The following is a 22,683-nucleotide window of genomic DNA, read 5'->3' on the forward strand; positions in this document are numbered from 1 at the left end:
GACTAAAACTTTAGTATCTTCAAAAGGCGAAGGCCGCCAATGTTCTGTATATGAAGGATGATAACCCACTGTCTAGAATTTGACAAGACGGATACACAATTAAGAGACCAGGGATATATAATACAGATAATGAATAGACAGAATAAAACATGGGATATCATTAGATTCCGGAGATTGTGAATTCAAGCTTACTGGAATTTCCCGTTCCTATTGTGGGCAGGTGGGGGGACTTAGGCTGATATCTCAATAATGCCTTGAAGTGATGGACAGTTCCGCATCGGGTATTTGATATCCTTGGCACATTTAGCAGGCTGAAATACGATCAATTCTCTTCAACAAAGACACATATCACTGTTATTTAGTTACGTTATGCTTTTTTTCATGACAAGGTGCCATAAATAGATGTCCTCAAGCAAGGGTTGAGACCTTATTATTTCCCATAAAACGGATAGTGGGAACAATGAGTTTAATAGAATGTCTGAGGACGTGATCGGAGCTTGATTTTTAATTCATGATATCACTAGAAATTCAGCATGCCAAGTAGATGCCCATAAATGGTCTGTCTCTCGCAAGAAATCGGCCGTCAAAGTGGAAAATCTATGTTAATAATATAATAATGGTCCGTGATTTTTAGTCAATAACCCGATAACATGCCCGGCATTCGTGGTTTCTACTTACCCCGCTCAAGCTCTATGTATGCTACCGTCGATCACTGCCAACTGGAGTCAAGAGCGATGAGCCGAGGTGGAAAGATGCGAAAAAACATTGGAATTACGATTACTACGGTTGCTTCACCCAAGAACGCTAGTGGGTCAAAAGGAATGGAGGTCGTTCGGGAAAATAATGTTCTTCGGGAAAAAGTGAACGCGCTTTATTTAGGCTATTATCGTGTTACATAAGAACTTATAAAGGTCCTCTGTGGACAAGAATACTTTAAAGTCTTAGACAGATCAGTCTACGCTATTATTTACGATGATCATGGCATTTATTTCTCGATTATCTCTTCTGCTGACATCACTTGCAATCTTTCAGTTAGTTAGTCACGCACAAGAGATCCAAGGAAAATGGGCATCTGGATCACAGGTGGACGCCAAATACCCTAGGAACTCACATGCGGCTAGAAGAGATGCTTTCTTAGACAGTTTGGTTTCTAATCTCACGGTTCCAGAGCTTGGTTAGTCTGCTTACCTGCGGATCGTCCCATCCCAAACGAAACTAAAATACTTTAAAAGCCTTGCAAATGCATCTCATGTTCGCCGACAATATTATTGGACCAAACTCTGATAATGCTCTATATGGTAAATTGTTCTTCCCCAAAAAGATATACATTTTAACATTCTGCCTTAGATAAGGCTCTCCAACCGGCACCTGGTGCCCCCATTGGAATTATTCATGATTGGTATCCAACGAACAAATCCCAGTATAACGAGCTACAGAAGTTGAATTCCGAGCGCTCTAGAGTCAACATACCGTTCATTCAATCGGGCGAATGTCTCCATGGTGTGGGGTCGTTCAAGCAATCCATGTTTCCACAGTCTATCGGGATGTCGGCATCTTTTGACACCAACCTTGTGCATCGAGTCGGTAGAGCCATTGGCACAGAAGCTAGCTCAATTGGAATCCACGCGTGCTTTTCCCCTGTGCTTGATTTAGCAAAAGATCCTCGATGGGGCCGCGTTCAAGGTAAATTGTTCAGTTACCGAGACCACAACTCTTATTAACCATTAAAACTCCAGAGGATTGGGGGGAAGACATGGTCTTGACAGCCCATATGGGAGTGGCATACGCGTCGGGTCTGTCTAAAAATAGCAGTTGGTCAGATCATGATGCAGTGGTGCCAGTCATGAAGGTTCGAGGAAATATACACAGTATGCAGTCGGTTTTCGATACTAAGAATATCTTTGTTTAGCACTTTGCTGCCCACGGGAGCCCCCAAGGGGGCCATAATGCCGCACCTTTCATGGGATATGGCACTCGAGAAGTGCTCCAAGAGATGCTTGTTCCGTTCAAGGCTGCAGTCGAGCTTGGAGGTGTCAAGGGCGTCATGATGTAAGTTCGTTATGTACCAAGCTCCCTGTGTCTATCTTGTTCCACTAAGCCATGAATAGGGCTTATAGTGAATTTGATGATGTGCCTTCTTCGGTGAACCCTCTACTGTACGAGGCATTGGCAGACTGGGGGTTTGATGGTTTGTTTCTGACTTAAGTTGAAGCTATTGGTCTGAATTTTGACCCTGTATTAGGTTACGTGACTGCTGATGATGGCGGTAAGAGTCAAAATAACGAAGCGAAGAACAAAGATTAAGTTTACGTGGGGCTGACCGCTCTTCTAGGTCTTTCCGAGTTGCTTTATACCCATCAGGTCACAAGCTCCGTGGCGGACACGATTGCACAGTGGCACAATGCTGGAGGCATGGTTCAATATTACGATTTTCCTTTACAGGAATATGTGGATGTACGGTAGTATAACTCCTTGATGTACGCTATTACTGACCCATGGTCCAGGCGACCGTCAATTTGATAGGGAATGGAACGTTGACAAAAACAACATTACAGTCATTAGTTCGACGTATACTCGCAGTGAAGTACGACTTGGGGCTTTTTGACAATCCTTATATCCCCGAAGACGTTGATTCACATGCCATTACAGCGTCTCATGTCCCACTTACTTTGGAGGCAGCACAAAAGAGCATTGTTTTGTTGGAAAACCACAATTCTACACTCCCGATCCGTCCATTACAACAGGATATTAGACGAATTGCCTTAATTGGTCCTTTTAGCGATATATTCAACTACGGTGATTACTCTGGGCAATGGGGAGGATATCCCGTCAAAAATGCGAGTACCATACGCCAGGGAATTCTTCAACACCTTTCAAAAGAATTTCCTCAGACTGAGCTCCTTACCAGCTGGGGAGCAAACACATGGACATATAACGCACAGTACAACATCCCGCCTTATTTGCTCTCTGCCAACGGCACATCAGGGGGTTTACTTGCAACGTACTATGCATCGCCTGACTTCAATGATGCAAGATTCCAAAAGATCGAAACACCGAGCTTAGATTGGGGTCTTTATCCGCCAGTGGGACTACCTTCAAACAATTTCAGTGTGATCTGGGAAGGGAAAGTCACAGTGCCTGTTGACAGCAGTATTGAAGGATGGTTTGGGGTTGCTGTCTACCCAAATACCACTGCAAAGCTTTACATAGATGGAAAACTGCTTGTCGAAGCCGAAGCGACCCTTTCAGGAAACATTCTATCCAACATCCCCGGATTGTCATACACCTCGGTAAACAGCACGGTTGCCCCTCCAGGTTCAGCACCATTCACATTCCGAAAGTCCGCCACGCATGATGTTCGGCTGGAATATCAGGCTTGGAATTATTTCCAAAAGGTTGAAAACGTTAATTCCTTGAACGCGCAGGTGCTAATGTTCTGGAATCTGGTGGATCAAACTGATCCAATTGGAAAGGTACGTAGTTGTGAGCTAGGCCGTCATTAATACTAATACTAATAATGCAAAGGCTGTTGCGCTTGCCAAAACATCCGATGTCATTGTCCTTGCTGTCGGTGCGAACTGGAACAGTGACGGCGAGTCTGGAGACCGAGCAACCCTTGAATTGTCTCCAAATCAAAGTAAATTTCTTAATTTACCCAGAGTTTGAAAAGTGATAATTGCAACTAACAATATATAGCTGCCCTTACTAATGCAATTTTCGATCTAAAAAAGCCGGTGATTCTCGTGCTACAGGGAGGTCGTCCATTCGCTATTCCTGAATATTACAACAGGGCAGCCGCAGTTCTCAATACAGTATGTTTTGCTTCAAGTCGGAGGTAATATATATATATATATTCAGGACAGCTAAACGATCCTCAGTTCTTCCCCGGTCAGTCTGGTGGACAAGCTATCTCGGACGTCCTCTTCGGCACAGTCAACCCCGGAGGGCGGGTCCCAATCAGTGTACCATACAATGTTGGAACATTACCAGCATTTTACAAGTAAGTTTTCGGTTACATCTCAGTTTCATAACTATATCTAATTGCCGGCTTGTCAAGCTATAAACCGTCATTCCCAAGGGACTACACCGATATCCCATATCAGCCAATTGTGAGGGCGACTTTCATTTACATTGCTTTAAACTTTCACTTCAAATACACTGCTAACTCAATAATAAATTAGTATTCGTTTGGATACGGCTTATCGTACACAGAATTCAAGCTCTCCAAATTCCACGCCTTTGCAAACTCGACTACGAACACACGTAGTAAATCTCAGTTTAACCCACATTCAGTCATTACCTTTTCGGTGGAAATCACGAACACTGGCAGCTTAGCGGGAAGCTACACAGCTCAGGTCTATCTCTTGGGTCGCGTTTCCTCGATCACCCGGCCTGTGAGGCAACTCGTTGCCTTTAGCCGTGCATATCTCTCAGCAGGGGAAACACGAATTGTGACTATGGACTTGGATGTGTCACGGTATTTGGTCATTCTTGATCGTCGATATAACTGGACTGTAGAGAGCGGTGATTATACCTTTGCACTCATGGAAAATGGTGGCAACCTTGCCAGCACTGAAATGAATGTCACCCTAACCTGTACCTAAGCAAAGGACTGCAATGTTCGGATACTATCTGAATATGAGGTCTAAGCTTGTACATCGCGTGCGGCCAACTTCGTTTCGATACAGTTGAGAGCTATTCGGAGCTATGTACTAGGCTAGGCTCTACGTATCGGCCTTGGGTATGATTCCTTCAAGTGATAGCTAGATCACACCCAAGTTACTCTGGTTTAACAACGACATTTTTTCACTCGTCAAAACTCCTACCACGGCAACAATTCATGCTAATGTAAATCCTTGCCATTAAAGTCCCCCTAGAAGGCAGAGATAGCAATGATAAAATCAGAGTCAATTCCCGATACAGCGGACTTAATGGTAGTCGCATCGCCTTAAGCAGCCTTTTCCTCAAGCGCAGTGCCAAGCTGATCCGAGAGATTTTTCAATTCCTTGAGGCTGGATTGAACGGTGCTAGTCTCTCCGATGTTCGCAATACCGGATTTCTGCGCGTATGTTAAGATCGTGTGCAACTTGTCTATCCAGACCGGGGGATGGGTTCAATAAGTAAGAAACATACCTTGCCAATGGGATCGTCCAGGATGGTGCTAATAATTGGCTTCAATGAAGTGATATCCTTCGTGGTAGTGGTGCTGTACTTTTATATAGGTACAGCTGTAACTACGACGTATATATTATTAGACCACTACTTTTGCGGTGAATTCAGGAGGTATATGATCTACTAAATTTGTGGGTTACATTAGTTATATCTAATTTCCCGTCTCCCCACAAACGGCTATTCAAAGGGCCCCCGCCTCGTACCCAAGTTCTTCGTAGTCACCTCTATCTGAGAGTACCACAGTACCACATGTGACTGACAATAATACGCATAATATATTTCGTTCATCTCCTATCTCCTGAGGACAAAATGGACACGCTTTCAACCATAACATGCATACTTAACTTGTGGAATTACGCTCAGACCAGATTTGAGTGAATGGAACGTTCACATAGGCTCTTACTATGTAGATATAGCAAAAGTCTCTGAGATGATTGGGACAATGGTTCATATCATCTCGTTGTGTCCGAGATTAATTTACTTTTGAGGAGACTAAAGTAAACCACCTTACCGGTGAAAGTAGAGTGGTGTCTTGATATTACAATTCATGAGAAGATAAGATGTAGCAGTGACTGATTTAACCCAAGGCTCGCCTTCCTTGCGATGATGGCATGCCTCCGAATGAAGACGTTCGAGAAGCATATTGTTATTCTCATATGTTTGGAGACCTGGCTAGGTTTCTCACTGAATGTCTTGCTGACTGTGTCCAGTTATCTATCTCGAGCGCATGCTATTTGCAATCGCAACACATTTAGATGATGTGAGAATGGTTGTCCAAATGACTGACTTGTAGCATTGTCATGCGAAGAATGAATACTCTATCCTTCTGCACACAAGGTATCAGGTATCTTGCTAGTGACGTGGATCCGAAAAGTGTCACCAAGTTCCTCGAGCGTACCAGATAAGTTTTTTTTAGCAGGCCCTCTCCGAGTACTTCATTTCTTTTCATTTACTAGATAGTGCAAAATGAAAATATCCAAAGATCAATCAAAATCCTCCTGCTCCCCTGACTCGCTGGACAGCACCAACAATTCCTCTGGCCCAGCTGAAATGCCCGGGATCGGTTCCAATAGAACCGTCAGGGATCTTTCCTGTGACTGGATCATGCCAGCAGCCGTCCTCGGTGCTGGAAGCGCCGTACTTAGAAGTGTTTTGATTGCGGTTAATTACCTCGATCCATTTCTTGCAGACAATTTCCGAATCAATGAGCATGTTCACCTCCTGGCTGTGGAAGCATGATTGGGTATCGAGATTTCCATTGCCTAGATTAAGACGTTACTTTTGTTGTGGTTAACCGGATGACTTGACTTACCCTGTATAGCAACCTTCTCGTCGATAACCATCAACTTGATGTGACAACTGCGGCGCTTGAACTTGTTGTGAATCGGCTGGATCTGGTCTTTTCCAACGTAGTAGAAGATCTTCAGTCGAGACTTCTCTTCATCAGTCTCAAGACTTCTATACAGTCGATTGGAAATCATCTCGTTGGTTCCGTTTTGGAATGGGAGCAGCTCGCCCGCGTCATTGTAGCCTAGACACAAGTAGGCAGTAACCGTTACACCGCGACGGACAGCTTTTAGGAGTGGATCAAGCAGGGGCTCCGCATTCATGTTTGGGGTTTGGATGAGAACTGAGTGCTGTGCATGGTTAATGGCAGAGAGGAAGGCTGAATTTTGAGGAACATGGACATCGCTGTGGTTTGGAGCTGAATGAGGTTGTTAGCTATTTATTCTTATTGTAAACCCATCAAATTTATACTCACATCCATATGGTTCTCGGTTTACAAGAGCGATTGCAAATGGTTCCTGGGGGGGCATGACGACGTACGGGGTCATTCGATCCACCTGGTCGCTGTCGGGTGCGTTCCCCGTTGTGTCTGGTTGGATAGTGGTGTCTATGGATATGTGAGCAACTCTGAATTAATAATTCAAGTTGAATACACATACTGAGATGGCGGCTCACAGCCTGAGTAGCTGTTTCGTCACCACGCGGTTCGACGGTGCCATTGACTCTCCGTGCCTCGTCGTCAAGGGTGGAATCGTAGTGAGGGGACTTTGTTGTATGTTCTTCAAGGGTCTCATTCTCGTTACCGGTTGCATTTCCCTTTTTTCCATGCCACGAAATCGGCGCAGATGCGGCGGGGGACTCGAGTAGAGGTAGCGGAGGGTCGAGCGGCTTGCCCCATGACAACAATGCAGTGTCGTAGAATGAATCAACAATAGGACCTTCTATATGAGCCAGCATCTCAAGATTGTCATTATCCTGAATGTTACTACTTTGCAACAGGGCAATGCGTCGGTCGATAACAGTAAACTTGGAGTGAAATGTTCCAAAGACAGGACGGTGATAGTTGACCACTTGAAGATCGAGATTGGGGATCTCTTTTGACGGAGGGATGTTGATTTTGTCGCTAGTCCATTGCTCTTCCTTGACAGTGAGATGGTTCTCCCAGGCCTGCACTATTAGTCAATGTTTACTGTCACTGTTGGTTTGTGACACATACCTGACGAGGGTCCCCCCTGTCGTACAGCATTTTGACGATGACCTTCTTCCCCCTCTCCCCAGCTCGCCTTGACAGTTCCCGCAATGCGTTCGTCACCAGCGTCGATGCATCTGAGTGAACCCAAAAGTTCGTGGCCAAAAACAATTCATGCTCGGTTCTTACGATACAATTCGCTAGATGACGAATCAGATCAGGCAATGGCGCGACAATAGTCAACGGGACGACTCCGGAGCTCCCCATCAATGGGGGAGAAACCACTCCCGCCATGGGCTTCTTATCCAGAGAACATAGCGCATCGTGGTAGATCTATCCGATTCCCTCGTCAGAATTTTGTCGGTAAAACCGTCGAAGATCATTTCTCACCTGCAGAAACAGGGGGCTCGGCTCTGCGGTTCCCCACTTCCCACATTCCCGCGCTTTTTGAAGTTCATCTTTCTGCTCAAACTCCTTGACACCATCCGACTCCGATTTTTCGTGGCTATGATGGTGATGACGCGAGAACAAGGATTCAAAAACCTCGGTCGGGCACTGCGTCGTATCTTTTGCCAATTCCGAAGTCACAGTCTGTGACTGCTGGCACTGTTGGTATACGCTCCAGGGAACCATTTTGCAACGAATGCAACAGTGGTTTAAGTTGATACGGGAGGGTTCGCAGTAAATTATGTGCTGTAGAGACCAGGAAGATTCCCACCCAAAGATATTTTCACTCCCCATATATAAAGCCAGGCCTCAACGAGGGGCTAGCTAATGACGTAAGGCGTGCCGGTGGTTAACACCAAGTTTTTAGCCAATGCGAGCGTTGGAGGGAGATCCAACATGAGACAAATGGAACTTTGGTGCCTAGAACACGGCGCTGAGTGGTTGAATTGGACTTGGTGCTTCAGCCCTGTGGAGCCCTATGTCATCTGATCGCTCCACCATCGTTGCTTGTTTTCGTCGGTTCTTGGCAGGCATTTTTCCAAAAATGGATATGACATAGCGTTCTTCATTACCGCAACAATAATAATCCAGGACTATGAAATTCAAATTCGATTGAATTCCAATTAACTCCAGCAGGGATAAGTGGCACAGTTGAATCCATTGCGAGCATAGAGTGAGTGTCTAGAGATTATAACATCACTAATGAGTTATGCCGACTACGGCCAATCGAAAGGAGTTCTCTCTCTCAGTTGTAGACATCACGTTAATCATGTGGAAAGCGACCGAGTATCTCTCTTGCTTGCATACGGGAGCCAGAAAGCACTCCTGACATCTACATATGGATATGAGCATGCATAATTGTGGACCCCTTTGTGTACTCCGAGGAATATTAAAAGTCGAACCACGTGCGTATAGCTCCCGTTCGGTAATCGTGCGGTAATCCTAACTATGGAAGATGTCAACTCCGAGTAACTACTAGAGGACTCGCAACGCAATTCAGAATGCGAGTAGTATTAAAATAAAACAAGTGAGTGGACTTTCGGGCTAGAACGCTGTATAGTAACATTATCCATGACACTTTACTTAGGCGTCTACTCCACTAACGTTACTTTTGCTCACATACCGTAATCCACAAGCGAGTGCGCCATCCAAGCGAGCGCGCTGTGACCGGATGTCATATCAAGAAAGAAAATCAATAAACAATTCAATTTGAGTACGTAGTCGACGGGAGATCCAAGCTGAGAAAGGGAAAAAGAGACCGGAGAAGAGTCTCTACTTATCTACAACAGTCTATGTCCTGTGTCACCTGTCAAACGCAGTCTTCAAACGCAGTCCTCAACCTTGCATCATGTCGGAGTTACCAGGGTCATGGAACTCTGCATTGTGGATGCCAGCATGACGGGTTCCAGAGACAGCGGTCCCGTCATACGTGGTTCTGTATGCGTAGTTCCGTTACGACTGGTCACACGCGCCACCCCAAAACACCGTAGTAAATACATTATTTTCGTAACTCTATATCTCAACAACATACGTTAATTTGACTTGATTATTAGTATGAAGCTATTAGTATGTATAATAAATAGCATAAGCTGACTTAGTTAAAATCAAAAACAAAAAGTTCTTCTATTGCATTACTAAAAAACATAGATGTATATGCGACAAGTATATGTATCAGACCAACGAAGTCTTCCAAAATTTCCAAACTTCTTAAATAGGCTAGATATAGTCTAAATACTATGAAGATACTATTAAATCTTATACTAAGTTATCCTTGTTGAGATATTAAGATGTATTTATCGCATTTACTATGGTGTTCTGGGGTGGCGCGCTCGCTTGGATTGCGCGCTCGCTTGGATGGCGCGCTCGCTAGTGAATCACGTTATAGCTTGCGTGAGACTGTTAGTATTATGTAACCAAAGTTAATAACTAGTTAAGTTAATGAGGGCTTGTTTAAATTCCAGATTTCGACAATGAAAACCACTCAACGCTTTTCTGGTAATAATGCCAATCCATGAAATGGCAATAATAGGTGCAGGACTCTGCGGTCTGACTTTCTCATTGTTTTTAAAAAGAGATGGATACTCAGTCACAATATATGAGCTCAGGTCTCCGGGCGTCTCGTCTGACGGCGCCATCGCTTTGTCGCCCAATGGATTGAAAACGCTCGATGCAATCGGGCTTCTCGATACGATTTGTAGCGATGGCTATCAGTTCAGAAGCTTATATTCCGAAACAACGACCATGAAAACTTGGACGCTTATGATGAGGTTGGAAATCGTCAAAGATACGGGCACGACTCGTTCCGTGTATATCGACAGGACACTTGAAAAAATTTCCGAAGGGCGGCTGAAAAGGCCGGCATTCCTCTTATCTACTCCCAAAGGTTTTCTCATGTTGTGTCCGAGGATGACAAAAGCATCATATTTGCATTCGCGGATGGAAGTCAGCAAATGGCTGATATTCTCATTGGTGCCGATGGAATCCACAGCAGCGTCAGACACTACCTATGGCCAGATGTCCAGCCCACCTGGTCAAACATGGTCGCAATTTCTTGTGTAGCGCCGGCTACAGCTGTCCAAGTTCCTTTCGATTCATATAGGACGACGATGAGTGTTTCGATTCATGGGCCAGCAGGCGCAGTGCATATTGCCCCAAAAGATCACGATGGAAGTGAGCTTTTTGTGGCCATCAACTGGCCGACCCATGAGCGAACCAGGGAAGGCTGGGATGATCGCGACATCATGATTTCCAAAGACTTGTCGAATGCAATTGTGCAGTCCGCCATTAATGCTGCACCATTGGAGACATTCTTCATCTGGCCTTTCTACACGGTTCCAAAGCTCGATCGGTGGTGCTCTGAACAGGGAAAGGTCATCATTCTCGGTGACGCAGCACATGCCATTCCGCCGACTGGTGGCCAGGGATTGAACCAAGGCCTCGAAGATGTACTTTCGCTCTCGCTAATTTTGAAAGCCATTCGGGACAAAACTTTGGATTTGAAAAGCAACCTTAGCTGGTGGCAATACATGCGTCAGCGCAGAGTCAATCGCGTGATTGGCTTGGCAGGAGAGATCAGTGCTCGACGGCGGCCTGGCTGGACAGGGGAAAAATCGGAGAAAATTGATGCCTCCTGGTTGTTTGTAGTAGATAATTTTCAGATCGTAGGAGATTGGATAGAGAGGCAGGAGGACATTATCGGAAAGAGGGCTTCAAATCAGAGATAACTCACAATCAAAACTTTACCCGACTACTCCAACAATTCTTGGAAAGAGTGAATAGCGGGTTGAGAATTAATAACCTTGGTCATTCCTGAGGGTATAAATGGTAGACTTTGATTTGCTTTGTGGGTGGCCTAGAGAGTGGTGAAATTTACACATCCTTGTTCTACTATGCCCACCCCGCGGTTTTCAAGGGTCGATGAATGTGAACTTGTAATATTAAAATGTTACCCTCAAGATCGATGTATAGAAATCGCAGATTGGTTTGTAAGTCTCAAAGTTTCTTAACCAGACTCTCAATCCAGCTTCCGTATCAACAAAACTGGAAGCTGGGCTGGGGTTATCTTTAAAACAAATTTTTAAAAGAAGACTTGAGACAAGAATTGCGAAAGTTTATGCAAGGGCAAATTTGATCTAAGACTCGGGGGTTGGTGTAAAGAGGGCGACTTTTCTTTTGCTATAAAAGTGGATGACAAGAATAAGCAGACCAACTTGCATGACATCGAGGCAAGAAGTTGTGAATTCAATATCGAAAAGGCAGTTTATTCGAGAATAAAGGGTCAAATCCCAACTGCTGACTTTGTGGCTAGATGTACGATACTGGGAAGGCAAAGACAAGAAAGCGTTGAATATGGCTCTCGGTCATTGGTACCTTCTTGCTCAGTGGCTTGTACGCCCTTCAGTCCTGTCTCTTCCATTCGATCTGCCACTGACCTTATTACCTATAGTGGTTGTGTTGCCGGTGCCGTGAGGGGAGCCAACTCCATTTCCAAGTCTAGTGATGGGCAGGCGATTGCTGTAGAAAGGAAGATCGAATGGTCTGAAACCTCTAGAGCATTCCCTCGCTCAATAAAGAGGATCTTTGCGTACTGGTTGCTTTTAAAAATTTAAAGCAATGTGGTTGAAGTAATATCTTCAGGCGAAGATAGCACCCCCTTTGTCCACCACACTATACGGTCGATATTTTCTATCTTATAGTCAAAAACAATATTGTATATATTTGGGGCTGAATCCCACAGCCCGTTAAAGTCTCGTTTTTGTATTCTGTCCCCTTTCCATCAAGAAGTGTCAAAATCAAACCCCCTTCTAGTCTTCGCACACCCCCACTCAATCTATTGGGTTTAGGCTGTATCTATAAAGAATTCTATACACATTCCTCATATGTAAATTACATCCAAATTTGGACATCACGTGAGGATTGTTTACTTCTTTAAACCATGAGAAAAACCCCGACTTGGACCAACAGTCACATCAACATCTTAAACCGAATAATATAGTAGAGCATGGTTTTGTGATTAGCTACTTCTAAATATTTAAACTGAATTTCATTTAATTAGTACGGCTATTCAGTTATGACCCGCAGAAGTTGGCTTAACTTTTGGTGTTCATGTGACATTGACATAGGTCGCCCAGGACAACGAAATCTCTAATAGCCTATTTGGCCTAATATTTCTGCATAAATCGCTGATTCATTTAGATTGATTACTATTATTCACAGCTGTTTTGGTTTAAAAACCTACCGTCACCACCTTCCTTGCTTATTCTGTGATGGAATTATATGAAACGTGCTTGTTTATAAGCATTTTACTGTAATGTTGGCCGGTCCCAACAATGCTTCAGGACTTTACAGGTAATGGTGTTAGAATATATATTTCGCTTTTATGCTCCTTGACGAAATTATTGAACCGCACCATTGTATTTACTTATTGTACAAAGCTAGGTTATTTAAGGTCTATAATCTAGGGGTTATTAGGATCGGGCTTGATCCAAATAGACCAGAGGCTGGGCCAATTTTCTTGAGTATGGGGGGCCATTTGTACATGCCAGTAGAAATGCCCGTCCAGATCCTAGTAGGCTTTTATCGGATTCCTATCAAAATTAGGTGGGTATAACCCAGCACTTGCCACATATTTTGGCAAAATACAAAGCCCGTCACCTAGCATCAAAGGGTGGTTGCAGCGATCCATACATATGTCAGTTGTTTTTGGGTTCGTACTGACGGCCCCGCTGCAACTGTGGCACGTTCCCACTCGCTGTCCCCTAGACCCCAAATCTGGTAATGGAATGACTCGTCAGACAATTGGACTTAGGAACGGAACATTCCTGATCTCTTTGAATCCGTCCACGAAAACTCATTTGCACTCATTTGTACATTTGTTTTCCTGCCGCAGGAAGAAGTTTGAAATGCTCTACATAGCGTCCGTCAACCGAACCTATTGTAACGTGTCATTAGTAAACCTATTTCGAATGAACTTCAATCCCTGGACACCTACTCCACTGCCAAGACCGCCAAGTAGCGGGCTGCGCACTGTCCCATGCTATATTACACCGGCCCATTGGACGGTGTATGTATCTGAGAATTTGATTCTCGCTCTCATGCGGGGTTGGCTCGTTCCAAGTCGGGACATTCCGCCGTGCGGCAGGGTAGCACGGGAAAAGATACTAGTCCGAGTAAAGCGTAGTCTCACGCATCTTGAAGCTCTCAAAGGAGCGCTATTCCTTGTTAGGCCCGGCAAAAACGAGGTGATACTCCGGTGCTCTCGGCCTTTTTAGGTCCGATGGGGCATATAAATCAAGAACATGCGCTAATTGGCGCCATTTCAATCTTTACACGAGTGTTAAGATCCGAAGCTCTCGGTTTTTCTAAGCTTGGATACATTCCGGCTCTCTTAGTCTTATATTATGCATTTACTGCAGGGCCTTGCGCTCTCGCTGCTGGCTGGCACTGGTTTGGCCAACCCTAGCCGCCACAGTGGAAAAGATCATGGAGTCAAGCAGGCTCGTGGCTCTGGATATGCCATGAAGCAGCCTCCACTGACGACCCCATGGACGAATGATGTAGGTACCGACCCGTGGCCTGAGTATCCGCGCCCCCAAATGCAACGCTCCAAATGGAAGACTCTCAATGGCATTTGGCAGTATCAGAATGCCTCAAGCCTTAATGCTGTTCAGAACCCACCATTTGGGCAGAATCTGGGACAGGAAGTATTGGTTCCATCGTGTCTCGAGAGTGGTCTGTCCGGTTAGTATTATGTGTCTGTATATTTTGACTCTTATTAACTCTTCTTTAGGTATTCAAGGGGAGAACAATTTATACTCGTGGTATTCCAATTCATTCAAAGTCCCTTCAGATTGGACAGGCCAGCAACTTCTTTTGAACTTTGAAGCTGTTGACTACGAAGCCACTGTATTTGTCAATGGAAAGAAGGCCGGATTCCATCGTGGAGGGTACTTCAGGTTCACTGTGGATGTCACTCGATTTGTAAAGGCTGGCCAGGAAAATGAATTGTGGGGCTCCAAGAACTCTCTGCATCTAATATGTTTTACTAATATACACTTTCCAGGCTTGTCTTTGTGCACGATCCCACTGATTCTGGGGACTATGTAATCCCCATCGGGAAGCAAACTCTCCACCCGAGTCACATTTTCTATACTCCCTGCAGTGGCATCTGGCAGTCTGTCTGGCTTGAGAGTGCCCCGGAGAACCATATCACTAGACTGGACCTCGATGCTAACATGAACGGTCAAGGTAAGCTAGCAACCTAACATTTTTCTGGAACCCCAGTTAATCTTAATATATTTAGTCAACATGACTGTGCATACATCGGGTACAAATATCACTAGCAATGTTCAAGTTATTGTCCATGATGGCGGAAATATAATCAAAACCCATAGTGGACCGTCCAACCAGCCATTCCAGTTCAATGTTAATTCGCCGGATTTGTGGTCCCCAGACTCACCTAAGCTTTACAAGGTGACTGTCAAACTGGGCGAAGACATAGTCCAGAGCTATACTGGATTCCGAACTATCTCTAAAGGTACTGTCAATGGCGTTGTCCGACCGCTATTGAACGGAAAATTTATCTTCATGTTCGCCACCTTGGATCAGGGTTTCTGGCCAGATGGCATCTACACTCCGCCGACTAAAGAGGCTATGGTTTACGATCTCAAAGTGCTGAAAAATTTGGGATTCAACACGATTCGCAAGCATGTTAGTCTATATTCTAATAAGGAGTCCGCGGTGCAGTGGATTGACTCACACATCGCAGATCAAAGTCGAGAACGAATTATTCTACCAGACATGCGATGAGCTGGGAATCCTAGTCATCCAAGACATGCCTGCCATGCAGTCTTTGCCTAATGCTTCGCAGCAAGTTGAGTTCCAACGCCAACTGGAGCTGCTTGTCAATCAGCACAAGAGCTTCCCAAGTGTTGCGGTTTGGGTAAGAAATCCGTTCGGCTGTGTACGCGCTTTGTTCCTCTTTAATGATAATATCTACTAGATAATCTATAATGAGGGCTGGGGCCAGCTAACTAGCTATTACCCAGAGATCGGGTTGACAGATCTAGTTCGGGAGCTGGATCCGACCCGTCTTGTGGATACCACCACTGGTTGGTTTGACCACGGTGCTGGTGACTTCAGCGTAAGTTATGTAAGAGGCAGAGATTGGTGAGCTAACTAAAATATTCTAGGATAATCACCACTACGCCAATCCACAATGCGGAACTCCATTCTACTCCATTAACTCTAGCCCTTTCGATCCCACCCGGATCGGCTTCCAAGGTGAATTCGGTGGTCTTGGAAACAACGTCTCCATTGAACAGTAAGTTTTTGAACATTTGAGAAGAATGCCTTTACTGATAAGATAATATTCAGTCTCTGGAACAACCAAGCGTCTATCAACACTATCAACCAGACTTACGAGATCGACCAAACCCTTGATGCCTGGAATTATCGGTCTCACCTCCTGCTTAGCGAACTTCAGGATCAAGTGCGCCGATTCTCCTGCAGTGGCGGTGTCTGGACTCAGACTACCGATGTGGAGGGGGAGGTCAACGGCCTGATGACATATGACCGCCGGCTTCAGCGTGTCGATGAGAAGCAATGGAAGGCAGACATTCAGGGTCTTTACGATGCCGCTTCTGCCCGCAGCAATCCGTCTACTTAGACACCATATTCCAAATATAGTTACTCGATTTTCAGAAGTAAGGTTGCATTCAAAATCATTAAAGTGGTGAAAAGGCTTGCATCCCTCTACAGTCGTTTAGATCTATTACCTCTTAGACAATTTCACTTTTAAGCAATCAGCCTGAATAAAAGCACACCGCCAAGATGACAGGTATAGTAGTAGTTTTCGGCATAATTCGCAGAATTTAAGCCTCATATTACCCTCCACTTCCAACCTGGAGATGGCTAGTCCGGACAGTTCATCTCCGTCCGACTGTTATCTTCGGACCGCGTGCAACGAAAGAGAAAAGTACGATACTTTCTGAATTTCCAACGATAGACAGATCTATGTCGCATAGGATCGATTGATGCTCAAAGTTGGCTTCGTTCAATCTACAAAACATCTCCAATCCTCCAATGCTCCATTTCACCACAGACGCAATGATATGATGAAATTGACCGCTTTTTAAGTGTATCTTTACTAGTCAATTTATCCCATAAAACTAATTAAAGTGATTAAATTTAGTTCATTTGCTAAATCAAAACCCGTCAATCCACTATTCCAGGATTGATGGCTCTCTAAGCATATCGCAACTCACCCTTCACGCTCTCATAAAATGATCATGGTGATGATATTGGGACACTACTTAAGAACTTTACAGCACACCATTCAACTTCCCGAACACCGGCCACGCTGTGCAATTCTATGCACAAGGGAACTGACCACTTACATACCTTTTTAGACGGCCATTTCACCAGCACCAGGAATAACGAAGTAATTCAATTTGAGCACCAGTTAAACACACCACGGCATTCCATTTTCCTCCCAGTACAAAGACCAAGTCGATGGAAATTTATCACTCTCTACTCCCTAGGGGTATGTGATATAGGCTCTATCCTAAACGGGGTTACACCTGAACCATGGGGTCAGTTTGGCGCTAAAGGGTCTATAGTATATGCTTTCGCTGAGTCTCCTAAATGCCTTACTCACGTTTTATGATGTCTAGATAGTATTTTATTGTAGAGAGGTGACTAGATTTACTTTATTTTTAATTTGAGATGTGACGGCCAGTTTCATTGAAGAAGATGAAGTCAAACTCTACAAGAATACTTCAAATTAGAGAGGAAAGAAAAGAAGAAAACAGAAGAAGAAGACATGCAAACTAAATGCACATAGACCAGGGGACAGCAGCAACAAAAACAGCATGCACACAACACATACAGGTTTCGAGTGATTTAATCTGTCTTTACGAACGCTTGATGATGCGTTAGGCCCCACATCATGAGCCAGCCGCATTGACCGGATACGTACCGGATAGATTCTACAAGGAAGAAAAGTGTACAACGTTTGGGTATATATTACCTTATATCCTTCTTGAATTATTTTTTTATTTCAACGGAATCTGACTTCCAAGACCGGCCACTCACTGTTCGACATGACTTCCAACGAGCATCCCAATAGACAAAAGCTGATCGATCGCGCCCGCGAATTCCTTGCCGAAGTGGAAGATTTGTAAGTTTTATTACTGAAAAGCATCACTTGACTAATTTATGTCCGAAGAACTCCCGGGAAAGACCTCGAAGAGAGATTGAACCGCAATTATGGCCCTGGAAATGCCTACTACGATGACTTCTGCACTTTGATCCGACAAGGACTAGCGAATGACGAAGGCTGGGTCGCGACGGATGAAATAGACGGTCGAAAATATCGCCGAACAAAAATCAGCCAGCCGTCTGAGCTGAATCGCTACTTCAGCATCACCGCCGTTTACATGGACAGCCAAGAAGAGTACCGCGGCCAATATCACCTTCACCCTTACGGCGAAATCAATTGTGTGATTCAGTTAGATCCTTCGGCCGAACTGATGGGCATGTCCGGGTGGCAGGGAGCGGGTTGGACATCACCAGGTGCAGGAACACATCATTATCCTGAAGTCCGTGGTGGTGCTCTGATAGCTTTGTTTTTCCTCCCTGCTGGTCGCATCTCGTACCATAGAGCGAAACCGGGGGATGCGCAGCCGATTGCCATGTAGAAGACAAATATAAACAATCATAATTTTTTTCCCTCCATTTTATGCGACGATTATTCTATATCCAAATTTTTCTTCAAGGTCAGCTTGAATGCTTGCAAGTGTGAACAAAGAAACTTTCCAAGGATGTTACCATGCTTACTAACTGTTGCCTTCATGACGTCCCTGTCTGTGCGAACGCTATTCTATCCACCCCTCATATTAACCAGTGGGAGTTCACTGTTCAGATCCTTTTTGGTCTACAAGGATCGGCTTCCGCTTCGAGACTATGCCTCGTCCGAAGGTCTCAGAGCAGACCCGGCGACGGATCGCAAAAGCCTGTCTATATTGCCAGTCTAGTAAACTGAAATGTGATGGCTTACGTCCGTGTGGACAGTGCATCAAGCGGGAGCGATCGAGCGAGTGCGACTACTCTTCTCATCTACGTTCATACGGTCGTCAGCGCCATCGTCGCCAATCCAGTCCGATGAGCAGGCCAACTGGGCGTATTCACTTTGACAGCTCCAGCGAACGTATCCCTGTTGATAAGGGCGCAAAAGACAATTGTCCCGCAGCACATGTTACTGTTGCAAATATTCCTTCCAACTTGTGCGATACCAATCAGAGAACCCGTATGCAATAATTGACTAGCTGATCTATCATCAGAAGATGTGAATATTGCTAACTTATGTCAATCATAGTGTACCTCGGGAATTCTGCTGCGCTTTCTTTTCTTCAGAATATTCAAGAGCTGATGCAGGTGGAAGAGGAGCTTCCTGCATTGTCAGAGGATTTGTCCAATAATGCACCATTTGAAGAGCCGACGTCTCACATCCGTGAGAGCTTCTCGCTCTACGATTGTCTTGATGGCCCCGGCCTAGCCTCGCTAGTAGACGTTTTTTTCACGTCGGTAAAGTTTCATATCAATTAAAACTTATTGGCATCTTAAGCCGTATTAATACTGTCAGCAGACTTGCGGTATTTTGGACATCTTCAACCGGTCTCACATCCAAGGTCTTGTTGACTGCTGGGTAAATAGAACACTTTCGGGATCGAGCTCTAATGCTACAATCCTATACCTTGTGATTGCATACGCTGCGCAGACTCGTAGCGCCTCCGAAGCTGACAAAAGAATTTCTCAAGGTTGCTTTCACCACGGTCATCAGCTTGCAGTTCTTGAGTTAACGAGCGAGCCTAGCATCGAAAGCGTGCAATCGTTCTTACTTATCAGCTTATATATGCTTGGTTGTTCTCAGCGTAATGGTGCCCATTTCAATTTGGGAATTGCGCTAAGCGCGGCGAGGGCTCTTGGGTATCATCGTATGCATGCAGAAGTTGAACAAAAGAATGAGTTGCGGTAAGGCTACTTGTGAATGAACATCGCAACAGACCTATATTGGTGGCTAACATGGCCTAGGAGGCGCATTTGGAGGACTTTATGCTATCATGACTTATTTTTCTGTGCTATGATGGGTCGCACTCCGTCGACATCTACTACTGATTTGGTAGAAGAAGATGATTCGCGACTTGATTCAAGCGATCCGGACTTTTGTCAACAGCTCGGGATGCTTGAATCAGCGCGAGCTTTCTCGATAATGCGACAAACTGTCATCGAAATATATACCAAACAGTCTGTGCCATTGGGATTACTACAACATATCTCGACTAAACTACAAGAACTTAGCAAAAAGGTCCCTGCTGAGCTACGCAGCCTAGAGTACGACTCACCACAAAGCGTTTTAGGTTATGAACATCAACGATATGTACTCCGAAACGCTAGCGTTGCTTGTGACTACCACTTCAGCATGATGCTCCTCACGCGGCCGTTTCTCGTGGCTTGTTTGAGAATCAGTTTTCAAAATAACACAAATCCGCAATCTGGAGAGTTCTCAAACTATCAAAACTCGAATATTCACAAGGATGTTGCTCAAGGTGCGATGCAAGCTATTGATGCTGCACTTAGCACAGTTCAACTCATCTATGAAATCTATGTGGCTGGCTTGCTATTCAATAATATGCCTCTTGTTGTGTGAGTTGCAGACTAAATGAATCTTCCTATTTCTTAACTAATGTAGCTAGGGCCCGAGTATTTGTATCAGCTTTGACAGTTTGTGCGGCCTTTCTTGGCCGACTAGGTGATCCCAAAGAATGTGAGCTTGCCATTCACCGGGCCGATCAAATCCTACAGCACTTCATGAAAAGCAGCCCCCAAGCAAAGCAGTATGACGCTATTCTGAAGAGGTTGTCAAAGGCCGCTTTTGGGTTTGGCAATCATCAAGGACAAAGAGACTCGTCTAATCGCATCACTTCAATTTCGGATCTATTCGGATCGTATGCGGGTGATCACCGCGCTTCTGAAGCCCCTCATGATACCCTCGCTACGATCAACTCAGTCGCAGTGGATCACCCTCAAGGCATTTCTTTCTCTCGACATGCTTCCACATCTAGGCCTTCCCCGCAAGCGGACCCGATGGTGCCAACAGAGTACGAAACTGCTATTATTTCTTCGCAAGCTGAGGAAATCTGTCGACTTGATGATTTCAATCTCCCCGGCCACCAAACGACAACCGACTCTTTTGGTTTTACGGGAATTAGTGGATACAATTTCTCCCTTGATCTTCAAACAACTGAGAGCATTTGGGATATCAATTGGGATGGAATGCTTCTATAAGCCTGATGACATTATGATAACCTTTGTCCGACTTGAGTTTCTTTGGATGCCTTTGTATCATCGATTCCTCGATCTTTGCGTTTCCTCATTGATAATTCGGTCTATCAATCTATTTTGTGAGATAATGATACGTCATAACTAGAAATGAGGTAAACCGATACCTGGAAGTCCTTCGTCAACCAAATGCCCTTGAATATTGAATATCACCAGTATCTGACTATCCGGGCAAGTTACTGAACGTCTCTCGAGGTACTAACCTAATCTGACGATCTCTGTGTTCTCTTCTGCCGGGCCCATATATTTCTTATTGATAGACTGGGTTGTAGTCTCCACATTCACGGACCGACCACAGGATTAGGCACTTACATGGCTAATTGTCTATTTATAAAAGAAGACAGCTGTAGTATATATGTCTAATGCACGTTGAATCGTTTCATATCTTTCCAGTCAGCTGAAATTATACATTCTACGAAGGCAAATATTAAAAGTCATAGCATTATAAAATTTCCTCCGTGGCCGGCATCAATTGCATTATGCCACGCTAAACTAAACACAATCAAGACCCGGGGTGTCTGTGACTCTGTATATCAGCTTCCTTGCGCATATATTTCCATCCTTCAACTGTTGCAAACCATTTTCAACAGATGCTAGGCCATTAGGTAACAACTGATATGGGTGGCTGGTGATTTTGCCTTCAGCGAGCCACTTGCCCGCAAGTCGAAACAAAGAATAGGCAAAATCCACGTCTTCCTCGTATTTTTTATTGGAGTAAGGTGTGGGCTGACCATGTACCGTGCCGATAAATGTCACCCCAACAGTGATCTGAGTTGGAATGGAGGTGTAATCTAGACGAGGCAGATAGACTGACATTCGACTGCCCTCAGGCTCCAGGACTGCGACGAGATGGTTCCAGCTGGTACCGTTGTTTATGGCATCGACAGCATGAAAGCATTTCTCACCATCCAAGGCAGTCTTCAGGTCATTGACAAGGTTCGCCTTTCGATAATCAACGAAGTGGGTCACTGCACCGATTGACTCGACATAATCTCTCCCACTCCCACACACGGCAATGATTTTGGTGAATCGGCCGAGCTTCGCTAGTTTTAATGAATAAGCCCCAATGACGAAGATCCACCGTAGATGATTAGCGGTGGTTGAACCTCAGCATTATTTGGTGAGGTTGGGAACGGGATTTCAGGCGCTGATAGAATCCTAGAGCTGCTGTACACAAGGAGAACGGGATAGTGCAACCCTCTGAGGGAACCTTTATCAGAAATATTGACATATTCGAAACAATGAAATACGAACCTTCAAGTGATATGTTAGGTGGCAGCAAAACATGTATTGACAGGTGCCGTGGCATACTCTGCATAGGTCCCATTTGCAGTCTGTATCGGGTGGGCTGCGACGACCCGACCACCCTTTCGAAATTCGTAGACGGCACTTCCAACTGCTTCGATCACGCCGGACATTTCATTCCCTTGGTTGATATCCTCGCCGGGAATCAAATGATCAGGAGCCTTCCAATCCCGTGGGTTGCTCGCGCAGTAGGTGACTTTGATAAGTACCTCCTGCGGACCTGGCTGAGGGACGGGCACATCAACAATCTTGCAGCGGAGAGGGTGGGCCTGAACGATAACAGACTTCATGATCGTTTGATGAATTCTTTGTGCAGAAAGTTGGAAGATGAAGGCGATGTTCGAAATGTGCGGATAAAAAAATTAATATATGCGAGAGCGGTG

At 44.9% G+C, this 22,683-nt stretch overlaps 7 protein-coding genes across 7 annotated transcripts; 5 read left to right on the forward strand and 2 right to left on the reverse strand.

Annotated features, from left to right (window-relative positions):
• Positions 1–1,240: 1,240 nt before the first annotated feature.
• On the forward strand, positions 1,241–4,604 carry N7510_005117 (beta-glucosidase; the record flags this gene model as incomplete). Its single annotated transcript, XM_056977043.1, has 13 exons — positions 1,241–1,298; positions 1,348–1,683; positions 1,737–1,849; positions 1,910–2,049; positions 2,109–2,188; positions 2,243–2,266; positions 2,333–2,454; positions 2,505–3,473; positions 3,526–3,637; positions 3,697–3,812; positions 3,879–4,000; positions 4,058–4,109; positions 4,182–4,604. 13 exons carry the CDS (start codon positions 1,241–1,243, stop codon positions 4,602–4,604), a joined length of 2,667 nt encoding a protein of 888 aa, XP_056836999.1.
• Positions 4,605–6,159: 1,555 nt separating this feature from the next.
• N7510_005118 (IQ calmodulin-binding motif protein) lies at positions 6,160–8,281 on the reverse strand (the record flags this gene model as incomplete). The annotated part of the gene is made up of 6 exons (XM_056977044.1): positions 6,160–6,434; positions 6,485–6,877; positions 6,935–7,066; positions 7,119–7,626; positions 7,676–7,981; positions 8,039–8,281. The coding sequence occupies 6 exons, from the start codon at positions 8,279–8,281 to the stop codon at positions 6,160–6,162; spliced, it is 1,857 nt and encodes a 618-aa protein (XP_056837000.1).
• A 2,055-nt stretch (positions 8,282–10,336) lies between these two features.
• On the forward strand, positions 10,337–11,319 carry N7510_005119 (Salicylate hydroxylase; the record flags this gene model as incomplete). Its single annotated transcript, XM_056977045.1, has 2 exons — positions 10,337–10,401; positions 10,437–11,319. The coding sequence occupies 2 exons, from the start codon at positions 10,337–10,339 to the stop codon at positions 11,317–11,319; spliced, it is 948 nt and encodes a 315-aa protein (XP_056837001.1).
• Positions 11,320–13,995: 2,676 nt separating this feature from the next.
• N7510_005120 (uncharacterized protein) lies at positions 13,996–16,262 on the forward strand (the record flags this gene model as incomplete). Its single annotated transcript, XM_056977046.1, has 8 exons — positions 13,996–14,335; positions 14,385–14,601; positions 14,658–14,842; positions 14,898–15,304; positions 15,363–15,536; positions 15,597–15,737; positions 15,787–15,917; positions 15,971–16,262. 8 exons carry the CDS (start codon positions 13,996–13,998, stop codon positions 16,260–16,262), a joined length of 1,887 nt encoding a protein of 628 aa, XP_056837002.1.
• Positions 16,263–17,697: 1,435 nt separating this feature from the next.
• On the forward strand, positions 17,698–18,294 carry N7510_005121 (DUF4863 family protein; the record flags this gene model as incomplete). The annotated part of the gene is made up of 2 exons (XM_056977047.1): positions 17,698–17,774; positions 17,823–18,294. The coding sequence occupies 2 exons, from the start codon at positions 17,698–17,700 to the stop codon at positions 18,292–18,294; spliced, it is 549 nt and encodes a 182-aa protein (XP_056837003.1).
• Positions 18,295–18,757: 463 nt separating this feature from the next.
• On the forward strand, positions 18,758–20,941 carry N7510_005122 (fungal specific transcription factor domain-containing protein; the record flags this gene model as incomplete). The annotated part of the gene is made up of 5 exons (XM_056977048.1): positions 18,758–18,902; positions 18,972–19,180; positions 19,242–19,627; positions 19,955–20,299; positions 20,350–20,941. 5 exons carry the CDS (start codon positions 18,758–18,760, stop codon positions 20,939–20,941), a joined length of 1,677 nt encoding a protein of 558 aa, XP_056837004.1.
• Positions 20,942–21,487: 546 nt separating this feature from the next.
• On the reverse strand, positions 21,488–22,590 carry N7510_005123 (zinc-binding alcohol dehydrogenase family protein; the record flags this gene model as incomplete). The annotated part of the gene is made up of 2 exons (XM_056977049.1): positions 21,488–22,101; positions 22,281–22,590. The coding sequence occupies 2 exons, from the start codon at positions 22,588–22,590 to the stop codon at positions 21,488–21,490; spliced, it is 924 nt and encodes a 307-aa protein (XP_056837005.1).
• Positions 22,591–22,683: the final 93 nt, after the last annotated feature.

Source organism: Penicillium lagena (genome assembly GCF_028827675.1).
Source record: "Penicillium lagena strain IBT 129212 chromosome Unknown utg000002l_segment0_segment0, whole genome shotgun sequence".
Taxonomy (NCBI): Eukaryota; Fungi; Ascomycota; class Eurotiomycetes; order Eurotiales; family Aspergillaceae; genus Penicillium; species Penicillium lagena.